The sequence below is a fragment of the Pempheris klunzingeri genome, chromosome 2 (genome assembly GCF_042242105.1).
Source record: "Pempheris klunzingeri isolate RE-2024b chromosome 2, fPemKlu1.hap1, whole genome shotgun sequence".
Lineage (NCBI taxonomy): Eukaryota > Metazoa > Chordata > Actinopteri > Acropomatiformes > Pempheridae > Pempheris > Pempheris klunzingeri.
This window is the reverse complement of record NC_092013.1, coordinates 1,492,501-1,505,417: the sequence shown is the minus strand read 5'-3', so window position 1 is coordinate 1,505,417 and position 12,917 is coordinate 1,492,501. Positions and strand designations below refer to the sequence as shown.

Here is a 12,917-nt window from a genome sequence, read left to right as displayed (position 1 = left end):
ATTTGTTACTTAGGGGCAGTTTCACACATGTAAGCTGACTTTACTCATTCCACAAGAAGAACTCCCACTGTCTGGTTACAGAAGCACCACCTGTGTCTCTGAACACCTGTGTGGAAATGACCGGGTTAACTTGGCTTCAGTTAGGAGCTCGTGTTTCGTCGCAGCTTCCCTCCGTTCCCTGTCTTTTGTGACTAACACCAGTTATCTCCTCTGTCACTCTCCTCAGATCTCCATCCGCTCGTTCAGCGCTTCCCTTCGCTCGTCCGTCCAGCATGTCGCTGAAGGTCCAGACCAGTAATGTGACCAACAAGACGGATCCAAAGTCCATCAACTCTCGGGTGTTTATCGGCAACCTGAACACAGCGGTGGTGAAGAAGTCCGACGTGGAGAGCATCTTCTCCAAGTATGGCCGGGTGCTGGGCTGCTCCGTGCACAAGGGCTACGCCTTCGTCCAGTACGCCAGCGAGAGGCACGCCAGGGGGGCTGTGATCGGGGAGAACAGCAGGGTGCTGGCCGGGCAGACGCTGGGTGAGTCCACCTTATCTCTGTATCTACAAAAACATGGCGGCCAGAGCATCTGTGGAGGATAGCTGAGACTGTGAGGGACTTTGAAGGGGGGGGGCAGAAAAGCTCTGAATTGTAAAAGCCCTTAAAAACAAATAAAGGAACCTTGAAGTCGGCGGTGCCTTTGTCAGGCTGCCGGTCCTCTGCACCAGCTGCAGGGAGACGAGGAGGACTGGCCGACACCCAGGAGCAGGAGGAGGAGGCCCTGAGGAGAGCGACGGCCTTCGTGTCGCTGAGACAGAGGACGGACTGAACTGTGGAGACGTTCCCTCGTGGAAACAAGCTGCTTTTCAGCACAGAGTCGACCTGTTTGTCAAACTTTAGTGCCAAGTCGAAAAAAAAGTCTCAGAGGTTCCAGGTCCATGGACCATAAAACACTAATACTTCCCCAACTGAGACCTGATGCTGCCTTTGATTACAGATCTATATACACAAGATCAGTGAGCCACAACGACAGCCTGTGTGTGTGTGTGTGTGTCTGTGTGTGTGTGTGTGTGTGTGTGTGTCTCTGTGTGTGTGTGTGTGTGTGTGTGTGTGTCTGTGTGTGTGTGTGTCTGTCTGTGTGTGTGTGTGTGTGTGTGTGTGTGTGTCTCTGTGTGTGTGTGTGTGTGTGTCTGTGTGTGTGTGTGTGTGTGTGTGTGTGTGTCTGTGTGTGTGTGTGTGTGTTCAGGCGTGTGTGTGTGTGTGTGTGTTCAGGTGTGTGTGTGTGTGTGTGTGTCTGTGTGTGTGTGTGTGTGTGTGTGTGTGTGTGTTCAGGTGTGTGTGTGTGTGTGTGTGTGTGTGTGTGTGTGTGTGTGTGTGTGTGTGTGTTCAGGTGTGTGTGTGTGTGTGTGTGTGTGTTCAGGTGTCTGTGTGTGTGTGTGTGTGTGTGTGTGTGTGTGTGTGTGTGTGTGTGTGTGTGTGTGTGTTCAGGTGTGTGTGTGTGTGTGTGTGTGTGTGTGTGTGTGTTCAGGTGTCTGTGTGTGTGTGTGTGTGTGTGTGTGTGTCTGTGTGTGTGTGTGTGTGTGTGTGTCTGTGTGTGTGTGTGTGTGTCTGTGTGTGTATTTGAAATGGTGGTTAAGAACTCTGACCACTACACACACACACTCACACACACACACACACACACACACACACACATACACACACACACACACTGACACACACACACACACACACACGCTGACACACACACACACACACACACACACACACACATACACACACACACACACTGACACACACACACACACACACACGCTGACACACACACACACACACATACACACACACACACACTCTCTCCCTTCACGGTGAAGTTAACAGGATTGAATCTGTGGCTGCTGAAAACTCACTTTCTGTCCATCCATCCTTTTATCATCCTCCCTCCGTCCTCTGCTTCTCCTCATCTTCATCTTCATCACCACACAGACATGAAGTCCACCATCATCATCATCATCATCATCATCATCATCATCATCATCATCATCCTTTGACTCTACTTTGCTGTGAAGAGCTTCTCTGTTTGTCTTTGGATGGAATGAGGAGATAACGAATGTTAAAGTGCTGGTCGGCCCTTCAGCAGGACTGTAACCATAGAAACATCTGGATGGAGCTGAGGCTGGACACACTACAGCACAGCTCACACGCCTGCAGCATCCAGATGAGTCCGGCTGACCGCTCAGCCTCACACTGCTGTTTTCTGCTCCTCACATGAACTCTGACTGGCTGCTGCAAACTTTCTGTCTTCTGCATCAACAGCTACGTCGTGCTTCTGTTTGCTCTCCAGATGGTCGACAGCTCTCCTCATGACGTGTCCTGTTCTTACGTCAGATCTTTGCATCTCTGAACATTTATTTCTTTTACTTTCTTTCCTCATCTCTGTCGCTGTGCTGCTCGGTGGAGATCTAACTGAGAGAAGATGCTCTATGACGGCTCAACAGCTTCCTCTGGTGGGGGTAGTGAGGCAGCACACCCTCCACCTGCAGGGCCTCCACCTTCTCTCGCTCAAACAGATATTTCATGGAGGCTTTGGGGTCAAACTGTACGAAGGTTAAAAGAGTTCTTGGCTGATTTCTTGAGTCAGACTCTCCTCTGCTCGTTTATCTTTTTCAGATATCAACATGGCAGGAGAGCCGAGGCCGAACAGACCCAAAGTCCTGAAGCGATCGGCAGCTTCTCTCTACAGGTAACCTGACATTTAAAGGACTAACATGTGAAACCATGAAGACAAATACAAGAGTGAGATCTAAACACGTATTCAGACTTTTCCTCACAGGAGGACAGTGTTTCTCAAAGATATTTTTATTGAATTTTTCCACAAATGTATATAAATATATATACAGATATAAAGTGATGACAGGAAGTTTGTCAAAAACATAGTCAACTCAAAGAAAGAAAGATAATCCTGTCTATGCTCAGTAGGGAGAGATTAAAAACAGAACACAGAACAAAAGAACCTTATTTAACCCCCCCACATCATTTCCAAGCCAGATTTTTTACATAAAATAATCAACAGGACAAGTTCATCAATTGTGCTTAATTCCTGGAGATATACAGGTAACAGCTGGATGTCTGGTTCCAATCTAAGAAGGTAAAAAGTGAATAAGTAATAATAATCATAATAATAATAATAGTAAATAAATGAACTAGGGTTTATCGTTTTGATCTAATGATAATTCATGTCTCGCTAAAGGAAATCAAGCTCTTACTTCTTAAGGAAAAACAGTAATATGACATGTTGCTTCAGTAAAAAGTAGAGAAGAATCAACATGAAGAGACACTAAGAAGTACGTCAGAATAATACAGATTATTTATTTAGAACTATTGCTGCAATAATCTAGATATTCTATCTATTACTTTACATCCTGCTGGGTAGCTGATGACCCCCCCCCCCCCCCCCACCATTATAAACCCTTAATGATGTAAATTATCATTATATTTGTGATGTGCAGAGGTTCCTGAAGGCATCGAGCACCATCAGCTGTAAAAGCTAAAGTATGAACTGAAAGTGGCCACAAGCTCTGCAGAGCTGCACAGGTGGCTGATGGTTCCTCCTCAGTGACACGCTACTGAGTGATTTCATTCAATTTGATCAGTTTTAAAACCAAACACATGATTAATGCAGGTTTTAGTATTTATCTCCAGGTCTTTTACAGTTTTCAGCGTCCTGTTTGCTCTGCCGTCGCCAGGACCTGTGCGCTCAGAGTTCATGCAGCTAACAGCAACTGTAAAATGTGTCAGTGAACGTTAAACGTGCTGCACATCATTCTGGAGAATTCGGTTTGTGCTGCCAGGTCTTTTGTCTTTCTGTCTCTGGGGTTCACATGAAGTATTTTGCGGTTTCCTTGTGTCTCCCACGCTGTTCATAATTACTGACTTTTTTATGCATTTCATTTTTTCGCTTGTATATTCAGCCGTAAACTGCAGCGTTTGTTCCCATGTGTTGTTTTAAATGTGGTTTCATGTCTGTGTTATGAAAAGCACTCTATACGGTCTTCATATCTCTCTCATATGATCTGTTGTGCTTCTCCCCAGCGGCTACGACTTCGACTACGATTTCTACAGAGAGGACTTCTACGACAGGTAAGAGGAAGGATGCTGCACCGCCAACATCTTCTGCCCCCTAGAGCCCCCTGGGCTGCCGGCCAGGTTTGAACATATGGACTCTTGGCTTCAGCGTTCACAGCTATCAGCTCCGAGGCCTAATGCTCTTCGGAGGCCCGATGTGAGTGAAACATGCCTCTGTGGAGCCTTAACAGTGGAGAAAATGTGATGTTTGCAGCACTGCACTGGACGGCTGCTGGAGAATATCAGCAGGGACACAAAACACTGGACCCTCGGGAGAAGTGGAGCACGTTTCACCACATGTGACGGATGCCAGCAAGTCCCAGAATTCAGCCACATGAGGAGAAACTGGAGATGATCCAAAGTTTAGCTTGAACTAAGTTTTACTGCATTCTTCTTAAAGTTGCTTGGGGGTATGAGAGAACACCTTTCTGAGCCTGTCATGGTGTTTCAGGGGGTTTGAGGGCCGGTGATGAAGGAGAGGGCAGATGAGGTGATGCACAGGGAGCCGCACACACATAATGAGGGGAGTGTTGGACTCTGCTTCAGCTGCAAGAGGAAGGATACCAAGACAGTGGATGGATGGTTGTGTTATTGTCAGGTGAACCAGGGATGGAGCACCAGCTGTGGCTTTGCAGGTGTGAGTGTCTCGTAACAATGAAGGATTTTCTCTCCAGTTCGTCTGCTGTTACCGGACTGGCTGAGAACAAAGATCAGGACGCTAGCGGCTCCAAACATGATATTATGACATGTTGCTCTTAACTAATACACGTTAGATCCAGGGTTGTCGGCACAGGCTGCTTGTGTGGAGACTTTTTAATCTGCCAGATTGTCTCGTGGAGATAAAAGTCGGATCGGCCCACATAAAATCAAACCAGGTGAAGCTTGTAACCTGGAAACCAACCAAACCTAGTCAGCAGCTGTTTTATTATTGAGAGAATGTGCAGATTTCAGTATGCTGGGGGTTTCATGTCCAGAGAAACGTGCCGCTCCACTCTTTACTTTTCAGATTAGATGCACTGACCGTGAACATACTAGAGAATACTTCAACTTAAACCTTATAAACTTTTATAGACCATGATACGTTTAAACCAGTGGACTAAATGTAATCTGGACAACTTGGGTGAAGATTTAGCCTTCATGAACATGACTGATGTTGATGAGCTGTGGAGGATCTCAGGTCTGTACAGTAATCAGTTAGTAAGGAATCGATCTGCCACAGGGAGGATCTGCCCCAGTCTGAGGACCATCTGTTCAGACTGGATCCATTTCCATGGACCGCATCAGTCACGCCACAGTGTGGTAACCATTACTGCTCCGACAAGACCAGGTGAAGCTGATCATGAAAGCTGTCACTTCTGGGGTAACAAGGTAAGGCAGACGGTCCGGACATCTTTCCTCGGACGCTGTCTTGTGTGTCTTTGAAACTGAATCTTCTTTAAGTCATATGGAAAAATTCACGTGCGCCAATTGGAGAACTCGTTCTTCTCGATGAAAGAAGAAATCTTTGCATTTAAAGAGAACAAAACAATCAAGTTTTCCCGTTTCACAAAAGACGTCCGTGCTCCATCAACCTTTGCGGTAAAGAAATAATCTGCTCGGTGCGATGACGAGGAGTAATCAAGGTTCCTCCACCTCCCCGTTGCAGCTACTTTGCCGTCTTATTCAGAACGAAGAGGAACAGCCAGAGAGTTTCATTCTCATGGGTGAGGGCGTGCCTTGTTGTTTGGATCAAACGGAGGGCTTTCCAGTCTGGGATGCTTCCTTTAACCACCGTGATCCCTCTCAAAGCCAGTTAATGGTGCGGCTACGCTCTCCTGCCCAGTCTTGTTTTTTTTGGTGTCTTGTAATCAAGAATTCATCAGCTTGAATTTGAAAACGTGTTTCACTTTCACACATTATCTTTTACCAGCTGTTACATTTAGTCTCCCAGAGGTAATGATAGTTGTTTTAATAGATGTTAGAGCATATTTACAGGTTTAACACAAGTCGTACTTAGTCGTGGTTGTTGTTCCACCAGTTCAGTTATCTGTGGGTGAAAGCCAGGTACTTGGTCTTCATGCAACAGATGACGGTTCTGTACTCTGGACTCTTGATTTTGATCTGACTTTCAGCTTTAAAGATATTTGAGGATGCTGCGATCTGCAGCAAATCAATAAGTCAGTCTCACTAATCATTCCCTTCACTGCTGAGGACCAGACTGAAAGCAAAAGGCTCCTTAAACAGTCAGAAGTGAAGACGGCTGCAAACCAGGCGAAGCGTCAGCAGGGATAAAAACTGATGAAGACATCCGAAATAAACCGTAATATCAGTACCACCACAGGCAGAGTTCTGTAACAGCCTGCAACTTCTGCTTTCAGGGTTTTGACAGCATGTTGGATCCCGGCTGCAGGGATTTGCTCCCATTCAGCCAGAGATCATCAGCGAGATCAAACCCTGTTGTTGGTTGAAAGGCCTGGCTCCCAGTTGGCATTCCAGTTCATACCAAAGATGTTGGATGTACTTGAGGTCAGAGCTCTGTTCAGGCCCTCAAGTTCTTCCAAACCAAGCTGAGAAAACCATTTGCACATGGCACCGGCCTGTCAAAACAATAAAGGGCCTTCCCAAAACCTCCGGGCAAAGCTGGAAACATGCTGTTGTTTAAAGTGTGATTTCTATTCCCTCCAAAGACAAAACCACGAACCACGTACACGTACAAACAAAGCACTTCATTGTTGTGTAGTTTTAGTAACGTACATGTGAGACTGTCCACTGCACTCATGGCGGTACCCCAGACACCCTCCTCCTAGGTACGTCTTCAGCTCCTCACAGGGCCAGATGGGATATATAATCCCTCCACAATGTTACCTTGGGGACTCCTCCGAGTTTGACATGCCAGAAATACCTCCACAGGGAGGACACCCTGCCCAGATGTGCGAACCACATTAACTGGCTCTCGTCAGTGTGAAGGAGTGGCTGCCTTTCTCCGCTCCGCTTCCAGATTCCAGGATTCAACGTCTTCCCCCTGACCTCCCCTCAGATCAGATCCTGCTCATCTCTACTGGACAAACATCTGTTCTAACAGATGTTGAAACATGCTGAGCAGCTGCAGACCCCAGCACTGATGTACAGCTGTCACTGTGCCCCCCCCACACACACACACACACACACACATTCAGCATATATAAATGTACAATATACTGTAGGTCTGTGTAAATGTGTTCACACACTAGATTGTCCCATGTGCTTTTCTTTCGGTGCCTCTTCTCCTTTAATGTCAACCTTTCTGCGTGTTTTCGTTTCCGTCCTGTCGTTTATTCTTTATTTTCTACATCCAAACCATCCTGACCTGATATCATTTGAGCACAAATCAAAGGTCACTAATCCGCTGAAGTGTGACCTGAAGAGTGAAGACGGGATTAAAGACCTCTGGTTGTTTTCTTCTTTATCTCATCACAAAATATGACATGCTGGAGCCTCTTTTTATCCCTGTGGAGTGAAGCACTTCGCCACATGTCCAGATCTGAGCCTCATCTACAAACTGATTAAGCTCTCAGAGATTTCGGACCTCGTTTGAGCTAATTATCGAAAACAGATTAAAACAAACAGGCTGCAGTATCTCATGGATCAGTGAAGCCAAAGGGAGCTCAGTTTTCTACTTTGACCACAAGCTTTTCGTTAATTGTGACCAAACCTGAACTTTTTTTTCACCCTCCCACCAACTAAGTCATAGTGTGGTTTATAGTTTTAATGTGCACAGTTATATCAGCGTGTATATTATCTGTACATACAGAACATAAGCTACTCTGCAGGGGTGGTTTAGACACTCGACTGTTCTACCGTACGTAATATAAAAACATGTCAGCTGAAGCAGAACTTAGGAAATATGCCTTCATTAATGGTTTTTTGGCGGCAGTGTGACTCTGTCATCTGGCATCCAGCCGTCGATTACTGGATGTGAGTGTGTCGAGTCGGGGTTTTTATTTCTGATAAAGAAAGAGAAGCAATAGTCTCATATTTTTATCTAATTCTGGACTTGCTGTTGTATTTGTATTGTAGATCTGTTGGATTCTCCGCTAACGAGCAGCAGATTATTTAAAGGTGCAGCGGATGTCAATCCAGCCCAGAGTAACTCTGACGGAGGAATATGTGAAGGCTGTAGTTGTTCTGGTGTCATCTGGTCATGAAATAGTGTCGGTCCTGCAGCTGGAGTCCTGCTCTGTGCTGCAGTATTGTTTTTTTTGGTTTATTTAGGTTTTGGTTTGGTTTCCCTGCAGCAGGTGGCACCCAGGAGAGAACATAAGACTTTAATATAAATTTAATTCACATCTAGTTTGTGATGTTTCCACTCGGGATGACTTCTACTGCTTCTCGGTAAAAGTTTACAAGGAAATCTCCGTCTCATCCCTGTGATGCTGATTCCCTGGAACCTAAAGCTTCACCGACGACTCTGCAAGGGAGCTGATTTCCTCCTAATATGAATCCTCGTCGTTGTTTGTAATCCGGCCAATGCGAACAGGAGGGGGCTGAGCACACAGCCGTGGGGGGCTCCAGTGTTCGGCGCTCGAGCGGAGGACCCGTCTGTACAGTCTCTGTGAGGAGCTTCAACATCCAGGCAGCGTGGGGGGTTCTTTAGCTTTACAACTAACAAGAAAATCTGAGATCTGAGGGACATTTTTTATGTATTCTTAATTGATTTGGATTCACCGCAGTGCTGACCGAAAGCTTTTAAGTGGGCTGTTGTTGGAAAACTCAGATACAGGAGCTACTTGCAGCTGGAATAAAGTAGTCAAATGTTGGATTGTGGTGCAAAAGTTCTGAAAACACAAAACAAAACAAAACTATAAATCTTTAAAATCTCACTGATTTATATGTGAAGTTTCCAAATTTGACATTGCAAATAGCTTCCCAGTGTTTGATCCGTGTCTGCTTTGTCTTATTTCCTGCAAGAACCAAACAATATAGTGTAGAGTTACGTCTTTTATTCTAACTGCCAAAGTACAGCACAGTAAAACAACAAAGCCCTGTGTGTGTGTGTGTGTGTGTGTGTGTGTGTGTGTGTGTGTGTGTGTGTGTGTGTGTGTGTGCACAGATATTTTCTGCATGATTTCACTTCTCCTCACTCTGATCACAGTTTGATGATCTGATGTTTTCATGTGTTTTAGCTGCTGATGTGTTTTACCGAATGTGTTTTTTGAGGGAAAACAGAACTTCTCTGTTGAAAGGATGTGAATGGATGAAGCAAGTGTGCTCAGTTCATCTCCATGTGCTGTATGGACGGTGCAGGGAGGCGGTCGGGGTGGATGGATGGATGGGTCTAAAAAGCGTGTTGTGTGTTTGGGTTCAGGCAGCAGGTTCAGTATCCATGACGTGACCTCATCCTGTCTCGTGCTTCAAGTCACTGTTGACTTTTTCTGCATTAAATCAAGACCACGATCTTTTTTCTCCGCTGCCTAAACACAACCAGGAACTTTAGCTGCTACAAGCAAACACAGTTTTTGGTCTGAAATCAGACTTCAGACACATTTCTCACTTGATCCTGATCCTCTTCTGTGGTAAAAGTAATGAAGCGCTCCGTCTCCCAGAGGGGACGTTTAGACATTCTGAACTTCCAACAACACATAAATGTTGCAGGAAAAGTAACTCAGGTGTGACTGAGCTTTCTATTAACACGATGAGGAACAGTTCATGTTTCTGGTCAGATGGAAAAAGTCCACTCAGTCAAACGTTCTCTGATGACACATTCAGTGTGTTTTCCATCTGATGTTGCTTTTTAATATCCCCTGAAGCATCATTGAACCACTGAACGGTCGTGTTCAGGTGCTCCTGGCCGAGAAGATTTGTTTATTAACACTGAACCAAAACTAAAATCTTTCTCTCACCTCAACCAAAGTGTTTCTGTTTCCTGTGTGTGAGCTGCTTCACTCCCTGTTTGACTCTTATTCTTTCATTTCTCCATCTGTCTTGCCCTCCTCTCTCTCTCTCTCCGTCTCTCCAGGCTGTTTGAGTACCGTGGCAGAGTGTCTCCAGTCCCACGGGTGGTGCCCGTCAAGCGCCCGCGGGTGGCGGTGCCTCTGGTACGAAGGGTCAAATCTCTGCCGGTCAAACTGCTGGCGCGCAACGCCTCAGTCCTCCCCCCCAGCAACGGCAACAAACAGAGATGTGAGTTCAATCATAAATCATAAATCCTCCGTTTGGATCATCTTCACGTTCAGGTCATCTGTGTCACCACTGTTTCAGAGTCCATCTGAGAAAACTCATTTAATCATTTAATAATTAATTATAATAAATAATAAATAATTATAGTGAGCCATAAATTACATATTTTCCTTTTTTACTGTGTAAACACATAAAAATACAAAACTAATTATGACTAATTAAATGTGTACATATTTATACTTTTTTAAACAATACTGAGAAAACATTCGAGCTGAAGTACTTTGACAGTCAAATCTTCAGTCCGTCTGCAGCAGCATGAATAAATCAGCAGACATTTGCTCGGTAGCAGTGGAGTGTTCCTGGAGTGAACAAACAAACAGAGCAGTGAAGGCTGTGCTCGTGTATCATCAGTAAACGCTGATCAAGTTGTTTTATTGGTTTTACAGACTGAACGTGAACATGAAGGACGTTAAACCCTCAGGCATCACTTTAATACTCTGAAGTCATTCAGGACAAACATGACCACTTCCAAAAAACAGCTATAAAAACTTTACAGATTCATATTTCTTCTGCTTTTTTCTGCATAAATCTCTTAAACAACTTCAGTCCTGCTCAAAACTACCAAACATTCAATCATTTTCAGGATTTTAACCCTTTAAATGCCAGTTTGATTACTTGATGTCACTGTTGTTTTTCATGAAAAACACAAAAATTTGTTATTTTATTTGTTTGGTAGTTTTGAGCAGGACTGAAGTTGTTTAAGAGATTTATACAGAAAAAATATTAATGTGTTTTTATAGCTGTTTTTTGGAAGTGGTCATGTTTGTCCTGAATGACTTCAGAGGGGAGGAAATGTTTTTCACAGTGTTTCATTGATCTATTAGAAAAAATTAAATTTGAATTCCAAAATTTGTCAAGAGAGACTTTCTTACAATAAGCACTGACACACCCAGATGAGGGAAAAGTTGCTCAGATGGACAAAAATGTCCATAATGACACATGAGGGTTAAAGTTCACCAGATCTGAACCTCCTCTCGTCATCACTCCTCCTTTTCTCTCCTGTTTGTCGTTTTAAACCCCCCCGGTGACCCAAACCTTCATCTATCTTTCAAGCCTGTGTTTCACATGTCAGTGGGAGGTTCAGGCATCGAGGGCCACTGTTGTCACTTTATTTTTGTATTCTGCTCATTAAACATTCATTTCACATCACGTTCGGCTTGTGAATCTGAAGCGATGCGCTGAGGCTGTCAGCTCCTTTCATGTTTGCCGTCGACCTGAACCTCTTTCCCAGCAGCAGTTTCTTTTCTTTTTTTTTTTGGTTTCTGCTGACATTCACTGAATTTCGCTCTGAGCAGAGCTCACGCAGCAGTTTTCATGTCACTGGCTTGAGTGTTTTTCTGTGTACTCATCAAACTTGCATTTTAGATGCTTTTGAAAAGCAACATCAAAACAGATCTCACCACTCCAAGTGACGAGGTTTGTTCTTTACCCCCCCGAGGGGCAACAGTCCCAGCTGCGTGATAACAGTCGGTCCTGAAATAATCCAGAGTTCATCCCCGCTGCTCCAGGTTTGCCTGCATGCTTCTCTCTGGGCGTCGCTCTGCAGCTGATCTCATGTCTGTGAATCGTCTCTCTTAACCACAGAGTTCAGTCTGAGCTGCTCTTTATGGAAACAGTCTTGAGTGAATTGGCGCTTTATAAATAAAGATTGATTGACCGAGCAGCCTCATGTTTTGTGGTTGTAGGTTTAGGTCGGGGTGTGCGGAGGTTATGGTTAGGTTATGTTTAGGTGGAGATGTGAATTCTACTTGGTGCTTTTTTCTAGTTTAGTGAATCAGTCATGTTGCACTTTGACTGCAGTGTCAACAAAGACATCACTACATCCTGAATATATCGTCAGTCAGCCTCAGTCATCAGTAATAGTTTATATTAAATGTGACTATTGACAATTGATAGGTAATAAGACTCTTATTCAAGATTCCAGATGTTTATTTGTCATGTGCACAGTAAGAACACGATGGAGACACTGAGCAATGAAATTCTTACTGTGTTCGTTTCCCTCCACATAGACACAAGAATATAAAAATAGAAAAACAATTATAAATATAAAAAAAGAGGGCAATGTACAGAAGAATAATTTAAAAGGATAGTGCAAATATAGTGTGCTAATGTCTTATTCCATGTTTAGATTATTACAGAACAGTTTATTTCCATATAACAGGTCCTTGTCATGGACGCTTAGCAGAGGCAGTAAAATCATTTTTCAATCAGTACTTTGTGTTAAATTGATTTCGCAGAACAAACAGGAGAACGTAACAGTGAGCAGAGTGATCTAGTGTCAGTAGTCAATGTTTAAAGAGTCCTCTGATGATTCAGTGACCATCAAATAGATGCACATCTGCACCAAGTGCTCATCTTCTTTAAAGCCTTCACATCTGGAACCCGATTAAACACACGACTCCCCAGATGGAAGTCACACCAAACAGAGCCCTCCGAGCAGAAAGATGAAAGTTTGTGACTCCTTCATGAAGAAAAAGATCCAGAGAGAGAATAAATGTTTTTTATTTTTTATTTTATTTGAAAACATGGAGATATTCTATGTTCTAATTCAGTTGCACATCTTCACAGTCCATGTAGACGGTAAGGAGGCAGATGTGTATCTGAAGTTT

The 12,917-nt window shown here is 44.2% G+C and overlaps 1 protein-coding gene across 1 annotated transcript in view; it reads left to right on the top strand.

The window, feature by feature from the left end:
* Positions 1–272: 272 nt before the first annotated feature.
* Positions 273–12,917, top strand: part of raly (RALY heterogeneous nuclear ribonucleoprotein) — a 26,159-nt gene continuing 13,514 nt past the window's right edge. The window contains exons 1-4 of the mRNA XM_070851406.1: positions 273–528; positions 2,659–2,731; positions 4,081–4,128; positions 10,088–10,251. Coding sequence (XP_070707507.1) covers positions 273–528; positions 2,659–2,731; positions 4,081–4,128; positions 10,088–10,251 — 541 coding nt within the window. The remainder of the gene's footprint in view (positions 529–2,658; positions 2,732–4,080; positions 4,129–10,087; positions 10,252–12,917) is intronic.